General features: G+C 42.1%; 1 protein-coding gene across 1 annotated transcript; it reads right to left on the bottom strand.

Moving 5' to 3' along the window:
- Positions 1–1,492: 1,492 nt before the first annotated feature.
- Positions 1,493–17,314, bottom strand: hif1al (hypoxia inducible factor 1 subunit alpha, like). The gene is made up of 15 exons (XM_073462629.1): positions 17,181–17,314; positions 10,321–10,505; positions 9,468–9,625; positions 8,493–8,577; positions 7,736–7,851; positions 6,476–6,660; positions 6,194–6,300; positions 5,777–5,924; positions 5,452–5,681; positions 5,182–5,345; positions 4,976–5,068; positions 4,640–4,791; positions 3,414–3,525; positions 3,035–3,158; positions 1,493–2,809 (listed from the first exon to the last, which is right to left on the bottom strand). Exons 1-15 carry the CDS (start codon positions 17,210–17,212, stop codon positions 2,742–2,744), a joined length of 1,959 nt encoding a protein of 652 aa, XP_073318730.1. The 5' UTR covers positions 17,213–17,314; the 3' UTR covers positions 1,493–2,741.
- Between the last annotated feature and the right edge of the window lie 1,724 nt (positions 17,315–19,038).

The raw sequence follows: 19,038 nt of genomic DNA, 5'->3' as shown, positions 1-19,038 counted from the left end.
TTATTACATACACTGACACACTTCAGTTTTAGTTCTGAGTTACTCTGATTGGTAAAATATGGCCAGAATTAGAGTTTTAAACAGAATGTGAAAAATCACAGACGTCTTTGTACTGCGTTGCAGAGATGTCTACTGAAGTTAGCATGCTAACCAGCTAGCCCCGGCCATAGTCTTGCTCAGAGCTGTAATGTGTAATGCAGTGACACGGCTGGAAAATGTCCCGACGGCTCCTTTTAAAGATATCTAGTGGTTTCATGCCTATAGATGTTGAAATGCCACCTTGTGCAGTGGTCTCACCTGGTGATGTCTGCACAAACAGCTTGAAATGTTCCTGATGTCAAACACGATTGGAAAATATAAGTGTCACGCTTACAAATGTTGAAACACCGCCTCGGACAATGGTCTCTCGCTCAGCATCCGTTCAGCCATCTTACCTCGTTCTGTTGCCACAAACACGACTGGAAAATGTAATAATATATAAATAATTATCCAGTTTCGTTGCCACAAACAATATCCTGACATCTTAGAAATATCCAGTGGTTTTGCTCTTTAAACGCAGTCTCAAATAGTGGCCTGTTCCCTCCTCGCTCTGCCATGAAAGTCAGCTCATGTACACGTGAACATGATATAAGATATATTGTAGATATGCTGATCTGAGTCATACGGTTTTCATGCCAACGTTTTATTCTGATTCTCACATTCGTAGGAACATGTTGTTTTGTTAATTTCAGTCGCTTCAGATTTCTTTGACCTAAAGAATTTTTTACATTTTCAGTTGAGAAACTCTGGACGGCTCATGACTCATTTATCAGCCGGCGTTATGTAATCAGGAGCCATTTGACTCCACTGCCACAGTGTTTAAGGACATCGCATCACAGACAGGAAACGCTGAGCACAAGAAGTGACTGAATTACAAAAGTCCTAACAACAAGAGAGGAAACACGGCGTGACGCTTTGAAACCCTTAGAACAAAATGTCTCACTGCAGAGAGGGAGGGGCCGGAGGATTTCCCTCCTCCAGTCAGATTTGTCACTGAAATGTTCAGTGATTTTCCTTCAAGTGACCTGCGAGTGACACCAGAATGAGGTTGTGCAAACGGAGTACACTCAGTTACTCACTCAGGGTCGTCTTTCATCTAAACTGACTGTTCAGGATCGTCCGGCTTCCAGCTTTAGTGTAAACGCTGGGTGTGTTTGAGGAGTTTGACCAAAATGAGAAGTTAGTTTGAGGTTCTGTCAGGCAGTAAAAAGGAGAAGAGGTGGTTCTGTTTACTGTAAACAGTCAGCTGTGGTCGGATGTGTGGATGATGAAGACAAGTCATTGAGAGACGGGCCAGTTTCCTGATGCCGCTGCTGAGAACAAACTGTGAAAAGTAAATTTACTTCAGTACAACGAGTTTTTATTCATTTACTAAATGTCCGTTTCTGCTACTTTTAACTTCACCTCAGTTTCTGAACGAGGTGCACGTTTCATCTCAATAACGCACTTCTGATTTTGTTTCAACATTTTTATTTATCTTAAGAATACATACAGGATAAACATTAAAAACAAAGTCTTTCTTCCTAATTTAAAATCACCTGGGAGTCTAAGAGCAGACTCTGTGTGTAGGTAACAGCAAAAGGCACAAGAGCTGCGACGAGTGATTGATTGATTAGCTGTCAACTATTGATAATCGATTAATCATGATTAATCTGATTCCAGCTTCTTAAATGTGAATATTTTCTGGTTTCTTTCCGCCTCTATGACGGTTAACTGAATATCAAGACGTTTGGCAAAATGCTGATTGACATTTTTCACTTTTTTTTTAGACCAAACAACAAAAACTGATCGAGAATAATAATCGACAGTGAGAATAATCATTAGTAGCAGCCCTGCGGAGAACTTTAGAAGAGTGAACATGCTTGGAATAAACCAAAACAGCCCATTTTACATTAAATTCAGGCAGTTTTATGGTAGAAATGTAGAAAATGACAGAAGTGTGGCCGAAATAAAACGACCCTCCGCGTCTCAGTTTAGTAGCACCACATACTTCATCAAACACGGCAACTGAATATTACAAGTTAACTTCTACTCAGACGCTGAGGCACAAATTCTTACAATCATTAAACACTAGCGTTTAACTACATTTCTGATAAGAACATAAAGAAGCCAATCTACCGTTTGTCTCGTGAATAATAATGAATTCAGAAGTTAGTCAGAAACCCACCAGGCACCACAGGAAGATTGAAACAGTTTAACACAGTAATAACGTTTCAGAAAGCGTCTTTCTGATCTTTTTAAAAAGGTTTGACAGAAGTGTATAAAAAGACTTAGAAATATGTCACTGAATTAAATGATGCCACTGATATTACGCTAGTTCGTTTGCTGGCGACAGAAGCAATGAAACAGATTAAAAGTGATGAAAGCTGCAACAAAATTTCACTTAGCTGCTCAGAGATATTTCCAGATTTGTCTCTTTCACATCCTGAGGAACAGACGGACCACAACAATTGTGTCTCACATTAATTAATTAATGCTGAAGTGTAAATGCAGAAGGAAAACAAGTGACAGGGAGAGCGAACAGCACCTCGTTCCAACAGGTCACCCAACAACCCGACATGAGGGAGCGTCCTGGTTCAGCTACAGGCAGCGAGGTCACGTCCGACCTCACATCGTGGTTACGCAGCGTTAGTGAGTTTATATTCGTGTGCATTCATGCTTGTGGTGTGTTGCATTGATTTTTCTTGCTTTTAGGGCTCCGTTCAGGTCATAGGTGAGAGAGGCGGCGACAGGTCCGGTGGGCGATGTGTGAAAATGTCCCTCATCAGAGCTGCAAGAGAGAAACGAGCACCGTGAGACTGAAGGAACAATCCAGAAGTTTAATGACGACGTACAGAAGCTGATTTTAAGAGCTGTGGGTCTCCGGTATGACCAGCAGGGGGAGTCATGTCACCAGGGAGTAGCAGAGCAGAACAGTCAACAGCTCATTCATCGCTGACTCTCTTTAATGGTTTGGTTTGTGAACTCAAACTTGACTGTGTGTTTTTAATCTTACCTGCAGTTTCACAGAGTCCCTGAATGCCTCCTAAAAGTGGGTCTTTGTCTGTGAGCAGTCGACTCGTCCCTGCCAGTCCAGGGCCAAGGTACAAATCTGATTGGTCGGTTTCTTCCAGACAGCCCTGAAGATGGAGTTGAAAAAAACGGTCAGAGGAGCCACAGAACAAACTTCAACAAGTCAGCGTGTCCTGTGTTCGCCTCTCTGACACTTTCATTTGTTTCAGTTGAGAAGACTGGACATGCTGACTCGGAGAAAGTGTTGGAGGCAGACAGATGATCCGTCTTTGGTTCATTTCATTCACTACAGCATTTTTTTTTTAAAAATGTGCTGGATAAACAGATTTTCTTCTTCTTTTCCCTCCTCCTCCACCACTCACCAGTAACCTGTGGCTGAGAAGAAATTCCTCTTCTATCGAGGAAGCTTCTTGTTTCTTTCGCTTGTCCTGAACCATCAGCTGGGACATCAGCTCTTCATCTGGGTTATGAGTCCTACACATGAGGTGGACAGAGAGAGAGATGATGGAAATAATTATTTATTATTATTTTTTACATGCAGAACATTTAGACTCACATTATAAACTTTGAACAACCTGCTTCTGTTTTTCTTGCATTATGCAATATCGATATTACACACAACTCCAAGAAAAATTTCATAATCAAAGTGATGTGTACAATTTGCTCTTTGCACACTTTGCTTGAGATCATTCTGCAGTATTAACAGTTTTGAGGTTATGTCAAAGACAACTATGTTCTGTCATGCAGAGACATACTGAAGTTAGCATGCTAACCAGCTAGCCCCTGCCCTGAAAACCTCTTTCTCCCAGCCGTCCAAAGCTCCTGTACTAGTGGTGTAAACACCAACACTCCCCTGGTAGTCTGGAGCTGCACAGCTAACTGAGCTAACAAGCTAACAGTAGCTACAGTCATGGATGAATCAAAATAAAAACACAGTTGGCAGCAGTTAGTAGTTAATCTGGTAATATGTTGCAACTATGTTTTGTTGTATTAATTCAAGCTGATTAATTCTTACGTATTGCACCTTTATATTTTGCATACTGAGTCCAATTGCTTTTATATTATTTCTATTAAGTTCTATTGTTTTTATTGAATACTCTTAATACTTGTTTTTGTTGAGGCACTTTATTTTTCTGCACTAGAATTCCCAACTTGTCAAATACTGACACTTGGTGATGAAGGCCGACCCTCGTCAGTATCTGACAAGTTGATTTTACCAACATGGCTGCTCCTCTGGTGCCACCCTCAGGAGAAAACAACTACATGCAAGATGAGCAGAGTTTTCACTCACAACAATGTTTGTTGGTGTGTAAATAACTTCACATTAATTAGCCTAAACTTGGAAAAACCTTTATGCCAATAGAGAATTTATGTGATCAGCCAGTATTTCCAAAATAATTATTTAAACTGGTTCGAAATGTTTATTATACTGGTTCGTTCTTTCATGTTGGAGTGAAATGTTTAAGTGATGGCTGCTCTCAAAAAGAACCACGACTCAAGTCTCCCCAAAATTAATTTAGTGATCGTTGACTTATCAAACGTGATTATTAAATTGATCCACCTGAGTAAAGGAACTGGACTATCGTACCGTTTTCTCCTCTCTCTGACTGCCGGGGTCACAGACGAGGGTTCAGACGACCATTTCTCGGCTTCCTCCGGCAAACTGCTGAAGGTCAGCTGGAAGTCGTCGTCCATCGAGATGTAAGGAGCCAACATCTCCAGATCCATCGCCTCTGTTTCCTGAGAGAAGACGGACAGGAAGTTAAAATTAGTTAGGGATATTGGTGCATATATGCGTGTGCATGGATACGCAATAAAAGTCAAATGAAGTGTTTCGCAGAATAAACAATCAAGTGAAACACTTAAATACCCCTAACTAGTTTTGAGTAGTGTATTATGATTGTTGTTATTGTGCTGCTCTTACCTCCTGTCCTTTCTTCTGACTGTCTTCTGTCCAAACAGCGAAGAACTTCTCCACCTCAGTCATGTCCATCACCACCTCGTCCTCATGGGAGCTCTGAGGAAGGCCGACAAACATCGGGACAAAAATAAAGACGGAGTAAACGGTCAAATCAGATAAAAAAATGAATACTTTCAAAGTTTTAAAAAAGATGTAAGGCTCCTATTTACCAGCTCAAGATCAGGTGAGGCGGCTGGTGATGATGACGATGATGATGGAGGTGGAGTGTTGAAGATGGGTGTGAGGAGCCGTCGCAGCTGTGGAGTGCAGAAATCCTGAGGGTTCTCTGCTGAAGCCGGACTGGACGGGCTGAGGAACGAGAGCTCAACAAAATCTGACAGAAACAAAAAGAGTTCAGAAAACTGTGAAATCAAACCAACAAATATATTTACACAGGCGATGAAGAAAGTTTCTGTAAAGGGATTTAAAGTTAGTCTCACCTTTCAGCGGCACGTCAGTGTCTCTGGCCTCAGGAGCCAACTGGAGTAGCTCCTCTGGCTTCTCCTTCAGTTTGAAGAAGAGATCCGAAGCTGCGTCCTCAATCTGACTGGAGCTGGTGAGACTCTCACGGTCAGAGTCACAAACCTCAGACTCCTCTGCTGAGCAGAGTTCAGCCTGACCACTGCGGATCTGCTCCACGGAGAAAACAACGTCCGGCTGCTCCACAGCACTGCAGCAGAAGACCACGATGTAGTTTGTCTTCCAATTTTTATTTACCACATCGTCACGAGTCAAGTGATGTGACCTGGCTGCTTTTTAAAGTACCTGAGTATGAAGTTGAGGCAGACGACGGCCTCGGGCTGCGACGTCTTGCTGCTGTAGAGGATGGTCGCCTGCGTCTCGGCCCAGACGAAGCCGCCGCTGTTCGCCAGGAAGCGGTAGTGGCTGGTGTTCACCTGACCTTTGGACAGCACTACAGAGAGACCGGGACACCGTCTGGTTTGTTCACAGACTTATGTGTGCAACACCAAAACTCTGATGTTCAACTTCTAATTAATATTGTATGCACTCCACTGCCCTTTACATTTAGAAGACACAATGTTCAACATCTGTTAGAGATAAACTGTTCATGTAGTTTTTGATGGACAGGTCAGGTTTAGTAAGAAAGGTGCATCTTTGTTCACGGATCACTGTAAGTACTGATTTATCTTTTTTCTCGTTACCAAACACACTGACACTCACGTGTGTGCAGGCTCTTGTTGACGTGATCAGAGTCCAGTGCGTGATGAAACTCGTAGGCCGACCGGCCAATCAGATCCTCGGGTTTGTATCCAACCAACTCTGTCACCCTGGAAACAGACAGATGGAAGAATTAAAATTTTAACCAGACATCTCCATCTCTCTCTCATATTCTGTTCCTTTTTGTCTTCCACAGAGGAACCTCCTCTTCCTCCTGCCTCCCATCCAGAGAGGTCAAAGGTCGGGGTCAGTTACAGCCCTGCATCAGGTGATGAGTCGTCCTACCTGCCCTTGCAGTGTGTGAAGCGCAGGTCCATGCTGTGGCGGGTGAGGAAGGTGAAGCTGTCCAGAGGGAACTCCACGCTGGACGGGTGAGGGATGGGCTCACACAGCAGAGTCGTCACTCTGGCAGCAGGGGGCGACGAGGAGCCGTCGCCAAACGGACGCATGTGACCTGTACAGTGGAGAACCTGGAGGAACAGAGGAGGCTCGTTAGAGAAGCAGGGATTTTAAGTTTTAGATATAATTACAGTACCATTTCTAGCAAAATGCACTCTCTGATCCGAGCTTTCATAGTCAAAAGTTTCAGGTTTCTGTGTGCATCAAAAAGCTGTTTCTTACATAACTAATGCAGAAGCTTGATAGTCAAAGAGCTGCGTGGCTCTTCCAAAAATATATCAGTAAAGATCTCAGTGATCCTGGGGTTACCTGGGGTTAGATCAAAACCAAATTTTGTGGTTTCTCCCACCTCTGATAGCCAAACAGGTCAAGTCTTCTTCTATTACTTGACGACACTTGAGTCTGAGGCTTCGGTCTAACAGCTCTGCTGCCAACAAATATCTCTGACGGAGGTGGATCCTTCCAGAACTTTATATCATCACAAAGAAAATGCTCCTGTTCGTCATTATATCAGACATTAGTAAACACAAAGCGGACATCTGTTGCTCTGCAGAAGGTGCATGAGTGTGCATGTACTGTAATAAGTAAGTGTAAGTGTGTGAACCAAGTACACTGAAGAGACCTGGGCCGACTGCCAGACATGGACTGACGCTCGTATCTCCGTCAGGCTGGACTTCAGTCCGGGGGTGTGGCTGCTCTTGGCTGGACAGAGCGATCCGTGTGTGTGTGTGTACGTGTGTACGTGTGTGTGCGTGCGTGTTTCATAAGTGTTGTCAGAAATACTGGCACATCAAACTTTGGGGTGAAACACTTTTCACATGTTCTGATCTGCTTTGACTCAACATGGAGAATTTCATACACGTGATTTTCTTCCAGGCTCAGCAGGTCCAAAATCTGTTTTACCAAATAATACATCATCCGTTTCTTTTTCAGACTCTCTAATATGAAACACTCTTAACGAATTTAGAGAGCTCCTGTTTCAACATCACTGAAGGATTAAAACCAGATGGTTCAGTAAACTCTCAGTTTTGTGTCAATTCCTCCCTGTGGCATCAAACATGGCATTAAATAGATATTTTCCAAAGTCAGACATTCCAGTATCGTGACACCACCCGTCTTTATACAGCGTCTCTGTTGATATTGTACCTTCCAGGCAGCAGACTTGATGTTGACGGTGCGCCCCCTGTTGGTCAGAGTGCTCTTCATCCGCAGGAAGAAGTTCCTCTCACTCGACTGCTCTGTCTGCAGTTTCTTACTCAGACCTGAAAGAAACCGGACGTTAACACAGCGAGCTCGCTGAAATGTTTCACCCTGACCTATATTCAGAAATTATCTAAAAGCACAAAAACAAGTACAGCTGGTAACTCTGCTGCTGGCTGACAAAACAACCCCCTCTGTGGTGAAATGACGGCCTTTAGTGGATGACAGAGCGAACGTATTTGACTTTCATTTATAACGATGCATGCTGATGGTTTAACACACTAACTAGCCCAGTATAATGTTGATCATTTTTGCTCCCATTTTTGAGAAGTTGAAGTAAAAGAATAAATGGAAAGAGTTTTATATCTCTCAGATTTTGAGCACAAATTTTTGTTAAAATCTGTGTTAGTGAGCCAAGATAATCCCTCCACCTGACAGGCGTCATGCTGATTAAACAACATGATTATTGCACGTGCGCTTTGAACTGGTCACAATATGGATTTTAACAAATTTGTGCTCAAAATCTGAGAAATAATTTTTTGTTCATAAAAGAAGTCTTAAATCTTTGACTTCAAACTTGTGAAAAATGGGAACAAGAACAGAAGTGTTGTTTATATTTCTGTCTTGGCCAAAAAGTGTTGAACATTAACGCAGGTCGAGCTTCATGTTTGGTTTTACTGTAACAATAAACAGAGTGTCTGACCTGGACGTGGGGACAGCAGGTCTCTGAGCTCCTCCTGATCGCAGGGATGAACAAAGTCATAAACGCTCTGACCCAGCAGCTCCAACTGTCGGAACAAAGACACATTTAAAGTTACTTTTCAGAACTGAATCACTTTGGTTTTATTGTCGAGCTGTTCAATGGGTGGGAGTTATGAAATCATGGCAGGACAGCACATTTCAGTCTGCGGTTCGGCATGCAGTTATCGTAACGATGTGCTTCAGTGATAAACTTGATCTCAAACAGAGCTCAGAATAGATCGAAGGGACGGCTTCTCTCTCTGCTCGAGTTTCTCAGGATGGGTCACGTACGATCCCTGAGGCTTACAGTAAAACAGCCAGTCTATTTAAAGAAACAGGCAGAAACGGTTTAGTAAAATCTACTTTGTGACCGAGAGACAACAATGTTTTCAGTTATTTTGATGACAGTGGGGTTTTTTTGTAAAACGAGTGCTTACACTGCTGAAGCTTAAGAGGCTGTTTCTGTCGTTAAAGTGACGACTCCTCACATTTACATCTGCTGCGACTCACGCAGGCTGAAGTGGCACTTCATGTGTGGACTGAAGCCTGACAACCAGCTCCAAAACACACACAAATACTTAATATTTAAATGCCTCTGCAGTGATAATGAAACTGAGCTATACTTCTTCACTTCACCTCCCTCTAAAGTTTCCCAGATTAAATGAAATCAAATCTTAAGCCTTTACAAAATGGCGTCGTCACGAGGGAAATGCCCCGAGCTGCTCTCACTCATTAATTAGGAGCCGGTCTCCACAGCTGCAACACAGGTGATCTGAGTCACCTCCAATTAATCCAGAGCGACTTTGACTTTCAGCTAAAATAAAAAACACAGCAAGCACCAAACAATGGGACTGCCTCAGCAGACATGTTGATCCTGACTTTCACCAGAGGGCTTAAACCAATCCTTCTTCTCTGCTTTTTCTTTATTCTGATGTACCTGCGCGATGCCGATGTGTTTGCTGACGTTTTCCGTCAGGTAGATCATGTCTCCCTCCTCTGTCATCACCATGATGAAGCCGGCCAGAGCCTCAGGATAGAAAGTATCCATCGGATCTTCCTCCTCTTCTTCCTCTTCAGACTCTTTCTGTTTCTCACCTGATGGAAACACGACCAGGTGATGTTTACAGCGGACAGGTTGAAACTTGTATCTCTTTCAGTTTCAAGTCTTTATTTTGATGCATCATGTCTGGATGACAGTTTACTTGTGATACCTTTGAACTACGCCAGTTTTCCAGTAACTGGACATGTTGGCGCCATATTTCCTGACTCAACTATAATAAATTGAATCAACAGTTGAGTAAAATAAACTCGTCTTGTCCTCTAATGAATCAGTTGACTGTCAGCAGAAGCACACCTCCACATCCTGATGCAATTTTCATTTTTGCTGCCTGAGTAATAAAAATGCTGGTTTGTCTCTTTTATTATTGATGAGTTCATTACTTTGCTTTCACACTTGAGGGAGGTTCTTTTCCCATTAAGCAGCCTGTGATGCCTGATTGATTTCACTATTGAAACTCTATCACTCATGAAGGGGAGATGCAGATGGACAAAAGAGACGTGTCTGAGACTGACACTACGTACTACAGAGGCGCGTCTGCCAGGTGCTCATTTTAAAACATCTGGATATCAAACAAAAGGAGTTTTTTGCCTGTAAAGTTAAGATATGTTAAGTTTTTCTTACTTTACAAGAGACGATCTGAAGCCTACATCTGAAATTTATATTATCAAAACAAAAAATAAGTCCTGAGTGTTTGAGAAAACTGGACCCTTCAGGTCAGACGGTTTCTTACCGGGCCGGAGGAGGCGTTGCATCTGCAGGAAGCTGAGGGAGACTCTCATGATGGCCGATTTGTCCAGGTGGGTGGACACTCGGCGGGGGAGCGGCAGAGTGCGAGCGAGCTCATAAAACACCTCCGTCTCCTGGCTCCGCCTACATCTGGCCGCATCACGAGAACGCAGCTTCCTCTGCTCCGAACTGGTCCGAAAGGAGGGAGAAAATGGACACAGGACACGATTAACAGAGATGAAAACAGGGACAGATATGATTGTGTGTTTACAACAACAACAACCTAAATGACTGCCCTTTAAGAGTCTCAAAGTCTGGAGTCTTTCTCTGGAGTCTAAACATCTCTAACCTCGACTGCCCTTCAGGAACCACAGCAGTCATACATGTTTCCTGAGAGTTTCAGAGTTCAGCTCAGAACACATTCCTCCATGTTTGTTTTGTTTTTTTGTGGGAACAGAGGTGATGTCCAAAATGTCCAAAAGTGAAGAGAACAGAATGTTATTTATTTCATCTACTGGGAAACCGTCCAGATCCTCCCTCCCTCCCTCCCTCGCTGTCTTTTCTTCCCTCTCTCTTAATCCCCCCGTCAGTCCGCCCTGCTCTGCTCTGCTCTGGCCTGAGTCAGAAAACGTGCTGACGAGACAAAAGCAGGGTTTATATGCATCACATCAGATTGGAAACAACCCAAACAGCTTGAATACAGCGTGTCAGCAGGCCGAACTACTGCCCCTTCAAACTTAAAACTCTTTCACGTGAAGTCATCCAAGAAATGATCACTAAATCACCAGCAGATCTTCAGATTTCTGACGTCAAACTGGACTCCAGATAAATAAATAAATAAACACATCATAGAACAAGAAGAAGAAAGGACAGCAGCTGAACAACAATGTCTCAGCTGTGACTCTAAAGCAGCAGCTGCCAGACAGCCTGACAACACCTGACAGGATATAAACTGGTGCTGTACAGTGTGTTACATACCAACATATACAACGTGCCCAGAGGAGAGGAGGCGAGTATCCTCATCACACTTGTATTGTATCGGCACAACAGATAAATTACCTCGAGGCCACGATGTATGAGTCATTATCTCCTTCCACAACCAGCCCGTCCTCATCAGAACAATTATTACACATATTTACGTTTCCCGTTAGGTGGTGGTCATACGACAGCAAAGGAAGACGTCAGGTGAAGATAAGATAAGAATCCTTTATTAGTCCCACCACAGGGGAAATCGCTTTATTACAGCAGCGAATGGGATCGCAGAAATAGAGAGCAATTAAAAACTGTAATAATAAATAAGTAAAAAAAGCAGTGAGAGCAAAAACTTCAAAAATATTTACACCATTGCACATCGACGAAAAAGTGAAGTGAAGTAGTATGAAGAGCAAGAGAGCCAGCGAGGAGGAGGACGGGGCGGATTGCAAACATAAGACTTCTACCCAGAATACCGCCGTTAGTGTCGCGTGTGAAACCAAAAGTAAAGTTATAAGTTAAATACTTATTTAACACTGTTATTTTAACCGGAACAACAAACTTCCTCCTAACCCTAACCAGTGAGTCGTCTAAACCTGACAACAGAGAGTACGACAGAGAAAATGTGTCATAATGTAAATGTTTTAATCAGTTTGTTATTGTCCATATGTGAGCGGACTGTAACGTGACGTGATAAATGAGACCTTCCCGTCTCTCTCGGTCGTCTCTACGAGCCTGTGCACGGCTTGTTGAAGTTGTTTATTGCTGCTGGACAGTGGATTTCTCTGTGACGGACTTGGATCAGATTTTCTGTGACAGTCCAAAGGATGCGACTTTATGCACGTTCTCGACTGCCTCGTCTCAGCGATTCGCTAATGCTAATGTTAATTTAGGAAGTCTGCCAACATAAAACAAACAAACCGGCCTGCAGCCCAACACAGAAGCTCCACAAAGCCTCTTTAAGTAAAGTCTGAATGAATGAAGCAATAAAGAAATCAAAGGGATCCGTATCAGGACTGTTACTATCAGACGATGTAACATTATCTCTAGTTAAATCTGTGAAACAACAAACAGTGTAATCAAACCCCACTGAGCGGTGCTGCCACAGTGTGTGTGCCCTCTATCCTTCAGTCGTCAGACGGGAGGACACAATGTTCCTGCCAACACTGAGACACTCCCTAACTGAAGCCTCTCATTCATGAGGCGGCAGAGTGAACAGTTAAGCCACCTGGGATGCTCAGGACCGCCGCAGGAATATTTGTGGTAGGATTAGTGAAGTTTGTGAACATAAGCATGTTTTCAGTGCAGCTCCATCACGAGAGAAAACAGCGAATCTCTCACAGCATGAAGAGGCAGCAGACAGTGTGTCACTGAAGACATAAACACAGAGGAACACGTCTATTACAACACACTCGTCTTCAGTATGGCTCGGATTCAAACACACACACACACACACACACACACACACACACACACACACACACACACACACACACACACACACACACACACACACACACACACAGAGTATCCAGCGTCACAGCAGCCAAGACGTTTCTGGAAGGAACAAAACTCAACCTGTTGTCAGAGTCGGCCATGTTCCTCCTGTTTCAGATACAGTACATGTAGAAATACGTATGCAAACATTCAAGGCAGAGGGATTTGGTTTGATACCAATATATTTTGGATTTAATTCTGTCAGATCGACGATAAAATAAAATAATTTTAAAAATGTGTTACTTTGGCTCTAATGCAGGATCCTCGCCCACGACAATACCTGACTGGCAACACGTCACAATTAACAGCCTACAAACACTAAACTATATGTGAATCTGCAAAGTAACTAGTAAAGTATAAAGTATCCGAAAATGGAAGTACTCAAGTAAAGTACCTCAAAATTGTACTTAAGAACAGTACTTGAGTAAACTGTACTTTATTTCCTCACTGGTTGTTTGAAATTTTGACACAAAGATTTTCATTTTTACTGCAAATTAATTTCGGTCACAAATATCAGTTTTCAGTCTGCTTGATTTCTAATAATCGGTATCGCCCCCAATTTTTACAATATTTTTTTTTAGATAAAAGATTTTTTTTAAAACTGTCTGAAAGTATTGATGACATCAAGGGATTTTGAAGATTTTCACTAAAGTCAGAATCCAAAATCACTCCCTCGTTCTCACATTCACTATTTTCTACATCAGTGGTTCTCAAACTTTTTCTCGCAAAAGATCCTAAACTGATACAAATCAGAAGACAGAGCCCCACCTGATGAGAGTTTTGCTTTTAGAGGTTTTATTACAGAAAGTGTATGAGAATCATGACCAAAGTACTAATAAAGTTTGTCATTGTCACGTTTTTGCTGGGGACACCCTTGAACCCCATCAGTGGCCCCTGGCGGTCCCTGCTCTTGATTTACAGCTCACTACATACTAAACTAGTGATTGTTTGAGATTTTGGACACTCACAAAGACAGAATTAACACGTCACGAAGGAAAAGCATTGCATTGTGGGACTTTAGTGCAATCAGCTTGTACTGGACATGTTAGCGTCAGGGCGTCATTAGGTCCTACCTGCTTGTAAAACTACTATTTTTGTTTTAATACATCAATGATACAATTATTTATTATAGATTCCTTTTTTGCACTGAACTCCTTGGCATATTTTATTTTATTGTATTTTATTCTTAATTGTATTTATTTTATTATTCATCTGTTTTTGTGTCTACATGATACTGTATGCTTTAGGATGTGTGAAAGGCGAGCTGTGGGATTAATAAAGTCTGAATCTAGGTAATAAAAAAAACCGCCATCATCAGCAACTATTTTGATTAATGATTGTCGGGCAGCTTGTACACTGTGAAGGTTTGGTTATGTGATAACAACTGAATATTTGGACCGTTAATGGACGTATATGCATATATGTTGACTAACTGCTTTTAAAATAAAAATGATGGGCAATGCTCACAAAGCTGCTGCTGCTACTACTCATGCATACAATGTTACTACTGCTGCTAATAATACAACAGATCTGTCAAACAGTCACAACACTGTGTGTCTGCCAGCCGGGAGGAGCTTCAGAGGACACACTGTTCTGTGACCATTTCTAATCAGCCAATGTGAGTGTGCGCTTGTGTGTCCTGCTCTGTACCAACACAAAGGTGTGTGTGTGTGTGTGTGTGTGTGTGAGGGAGAGAACAAACTGTGGTTACTGAATGTAAGCAGCAGTGTTTTTAGCAGGAGCAGTTCTGTGACAGGGTAAACACACTCAGACATTCAGATAAACACACGCCTTCAGCTTCTTAACGCACTGCAATCTGTACAGGAAGTGTGTTATGTGTGTTATGTGTGTGTGTGTGTGACCTGCTCTAGGATAATGAGCAGTTCAGTACACAACGTCCTCGACTGTACTCGACCACAGCGAGAGAGAGTCAGTGTGTCAAGAGTGAGAGGAAATAAAAGCAGAGATTAAAACAAGATGTACAGTAGAAGAAGAAGGAAGGAAAACTAGGCTACACAACACACACACACACACACACACACACACACGATGTGTCATATCCCTGTTTACATGTATAATAAACTGAGTAGCTCGGCCTGTTTGGGTTGGAACAAACTGTTCACTGAAACAAAGAGTGTCGAAACAGAGAGGATTTATAGTGTCGACGTGTGTGACCGTACACAGTGCACTGCTGCTTTTACACACACACACACACACACACACACACACACACACACACACACACACACACACACACACACACACACACACACAACCTCACATGTTGAAATAAGAACATCTTTGGACTGAATTTGCCATGAGCTGATATTTTGTTATATTCAGCAACTTTTCAAATGCCTCAATTTAAAAACAACTGGTAACTGTGTTTCTGCATTTTTACAATACTCTTTTCTGGATAAAAGCTACATTAAAATAAGTGTCTGAAAGTATCGATGGCGTCTTTGAAGTCTCCCTCGTTCTCACCTTCACTATTTTCTACATCAGTGGTTCTCAAACGTTCCTCGGCAAGAACCCTAAACTGACACAGATCAGAAGAGTCCATCTGATGAGAGCTTTGCTTTTAGATGTTTTATTACAGAAAGTGTATGAGACTCATGACCAAAGTAGTTTATAACATAATTTGTCATTGTGTCACTTAAACAACTGTCTCTGTCAGTGTTTCTGCTCTGTGTAACTTCAGTGAGAGGTTCAGGGGTCACAGCGTTACAGACATGTTTACATCAACATACACGTTTTTGACGACACATAACTTTGTTATGACGTGACGTGTTTTGTTCATATTTAGCTCCACATTACGTCTGACAAACTGTTACAGAGCTGGGACTTTTATGTACGACAGTGGCGTTGCACTCAGAAACTGTGGGGGGCGCCATTTAGCACAAAATGCCAATTTCTACATATTAATGCTTTAAAAATGGAATAATAGTGAAAAAAACACTAATCCTGCTTTTTGCCGGAGACACACTTGAACCCCTGGTGGTCCCTGGACCAGACTTTGAGAACCACTGCTCCTAAATTATCACCAGTTTAGCATGTAGTGAGCTGGAAATTGAGATTTTGGACACTAACATGTAATTTACACGTCTCAAAGACCGTGATGAAAAGTAACTGAGTACATTTACTCAAGTATAACTTTGAGGTATTTAGTACTTGAGTATTTTCATTTTTAGCTACTTCATGACGTTTTGGAGGAAGATTTTGTACTTTTTTTTACTCCTCTACATTTATTTGATAACTTTAGTTACTACTTCCTTTGCAGATCGCATACAACATCTGAGTCAAAGCAGCACATTACTAAATTAATTTATAAGCGGCTGGATAAAAAACAGTTTCTGATAATCAGAAAAATGCATTTAATGTCAGACGCTGTTTCAAGTGGAAATAATAAGAATAATTATCATCCACAGGGAGGAACTCATATTGTTGCTCTGTTTTGGTGCCTAGAGCTGCGAATGCATTTTATAAGACTCGAACATGAACTCACTCCAACTATCGCTGGTCAAAAATCACACTTAAACCCGCAGAGATCGGGCTTTTTTTGTGCAACGGGAATGTGTAAACTCTGCACTCACACCCGGGTCAACTGACCCTGCAGTAGACCCGGGTTTTTATCACCTCCGCTCGGCTTCGATCTAAACGTGAGACCCAGGTGAAACATGGACCTATAAGTTCTGGTCACAGGCCCCGTTCGCTCCTATGAAAGCTGCTCAGTGACATGAAGCCAGGAAGGCTCCGGGTTCTTCCGCATAGCGCGTGCGCACTAGAGACTTCCGCTGACCGAGCCTGCTAACTTCCGGTTTAGCGCCCGGCTAACTTGGATGAATGGCTCAAATTATGGTGATGAAACGAGTCATTTCGCGGGGTTGTGACGCTGAAAACAAAAAAGGTATCCACCATTTTACAGACGCTTCTTTCACAATGTTAGCTTATGGGAAAAAGTCTTTTTGGGGCTATAACTGGCATAAATAAGAGAATTGGGATGGCCTGCAAGATGGCGGACAGGAACGACTTCCGGTTCAGGCGAGGACACGACAAACGGGAGACGGGAAGGACCCACGCATGGCTGACAGGCTGTCCTGCCTGCGGGAGGCGGGGATGGGGTCAATAGGCGATTTTTTAAAAAGCCCGTGTAGACGTTATGAGCCATACAACACGAAATATAAACCCACGAAGCAGAGCACCATCTGCGGTGCACTGAAGCCCGTGTGGCACAAACAAAGGCTGGGCAGCTTTAATAAACAACACTGCCGCTAAATCATTGTGCTAACTAACAAGAAACCACGTGTGATTGCAGAGAACAAACAATGAACAATACGACTGACGAGACATCTCTGATTAAAAACACACTAACTGTGTGAACTAAACCAGGCTTACCGTTTGAGCGACACTTTCTCCTCCTTCTCCATGTTCAGTCTGCGACTCACAGCAGCGACTCGGCTTTTAATGGTTGTTTATGCTGGCAGCGTGTCAACACTGGGGACAACACACACACACACACACACACACACACACACACACACACACACACAGTTTAGAGAAGGTTACAGCTGTCAGGACGGACTGTTTCCGTTCAGTTTCAAAATAAAAGCCTCATATCAGCTGACATGAATAGGGCACATTACATAATTTATTAATACTCCTGTACTTTCAATCAAGTAAAAATTGTGTGTGTTGTTAAAATTAGTCTATGAACAGTAATTCCTCAATAAGAATTGATAGCTGATCAACTGTTTAAGTCATTTATCCAGAAAAATGACCAGTATTCTCAAATGTGACAGAGGACTTGTTGATTTGAGAAACATTTGAGTTTTGTGACACTTAAAAAGAAAGTCTGGTCGACCTGTTATACAATAAAGAATCCATTAATTATTATTTACACCAGTGCTTAAAAATGAAAATACGATGTGGCTGCAGCATTAATAATCACATTAGGTGTAACTTTAGTAATCCTCATGGTGGTGATAAAGGGCTGACAGATCTCAAAATCTTTTTTCTTTTTCTTTTCCTTAACTTTCTACCTGGTCAAGAAAACTATACATTTAATTAAAACTGCGTATTTAGTTTTTCTTTTTTTTTTTCCCAATTTCTTTATTGAGTTTTTGCAGACAGTACAGAACAATACATCAGTTTCACGTTGTGTTAGAGCGTCTGCATTAGAGTGAAGTACAAAAAAAGAACAAGACAAAAAGAGAACCCCAACATGAATCCCACTATCCCTCCCAACAACCCATGTCAGATGTAATCACAGTAAACGGCTCAATTATTACACAAATAAATTTAGTACAGATAAGACAAAAAAAAAAGGATAAAGTATCAAATGTATCAAAGAAGAAATATCAAATGTAAGTATATATACAAATATAAATAAATATCAAAGGAGAATAGAAGAAAATAAATAAATAGAAATAATAAAAAAAAAAAAAAAAAAAAAAAAAAAAAAGGGGGGGGGTACTCTCTCTTTCCGACAGTTAAGAAGCGTCCTCGGCATCATCAGGAGTAACATTAAGACTGTTACTAATATAATCCAGCAGTGGGCCCCAAGTTTTATGGAATGCTGTCAGAGATCCCTTCTGTGAAAACCTTAACTTCTCTAACTTTAGACATTGTAAAATCTCCCGTATCCAACTGTTATGGGTCGGTGGGGAAACATGCTTCCATTTAAGTAGAATGGCACGCCTGGCTATCAAGGTGGTAAAGGCCATGACACGCTGTGTAGAAACAGGGAGATTTTTAGGCAGAGGAAGACCAAAAAGAGCAGTCAGGGGATTTGGTTCTAAATTTGTGTTGAGAGCCTGTTTGAGAGTTTGGAATATATTGGACCAAAAGTTGGTCAACCTCGGGCACGACCAGAACATGTGCACATGGTCGGCTGGGGACTGTTTACAGCGGTTACAGGCATCACTGTGACTTGGATATATCTTTGCCAATTTAGCGTTAGTGAAATGGGCTCTGTGAAGCACCTTCCACTGTAATAGACCGTGCCTGGCGCAAATCGACGAAGAATGGATTAGTTTTAAAATATCTCTCCACTGGACATCAGTAATGTCTACCCCCAAATCCTTTTCCCATACGTTTTTAGGCGATATAGTGGGGGCTGGGCTCAGAAGTGCAATCTTATTATAAATGACAGATATCAGTCGCTTTTGTTGCAGGTCGAGAGACAGCAGTTGGTCTATTTCAGCTTCAGGGGGGCGGTTTGGGAAATGTGGGAACTGCTTTTGGATAAAGTGTC

Source organism: Pagrus major, chromosome 2 (genome assembly GCF_040436345.1).
Source record: "Pagrus major chromosome 2, Pma_NU_1.0".
NCBI classification, from domain to species: domain Eukaryota; kingdom Metazoa; phylum Chordata; class Actinopteri; order Spariformes; family Sparidae; genus Pagrus; species Pagrus major.
Note: the sequence above shows the minus strand (reverse complement) of the source record. Positions and strands in the feature narration are given on the sequence as shown.

Excerpts from the sequence above, each read along its gene's own strand:
- hif1al (XM_073462629.1), bottom strand. The coding sequence starts at position 17,212 with ATGGAGAAGGAGGAGAAAGTGTCGCTCAAACG. Across the intron at positions 7,852-8,492 it reads CCTGCTGTCCCCACGTCCAG|GTCTGAGTAAGAAACTGCAG; the intron begins GTCAGACACTCT and ends GGTTTCTTTCAG. Across the intron at positions 3,526-4,639 it reads GTCAGAGAGAGGAGAAAACG|GACTCATAACCCAGATGAAG; the intron begins GTACGATAGTCC and ends CCTCATGTGTAG.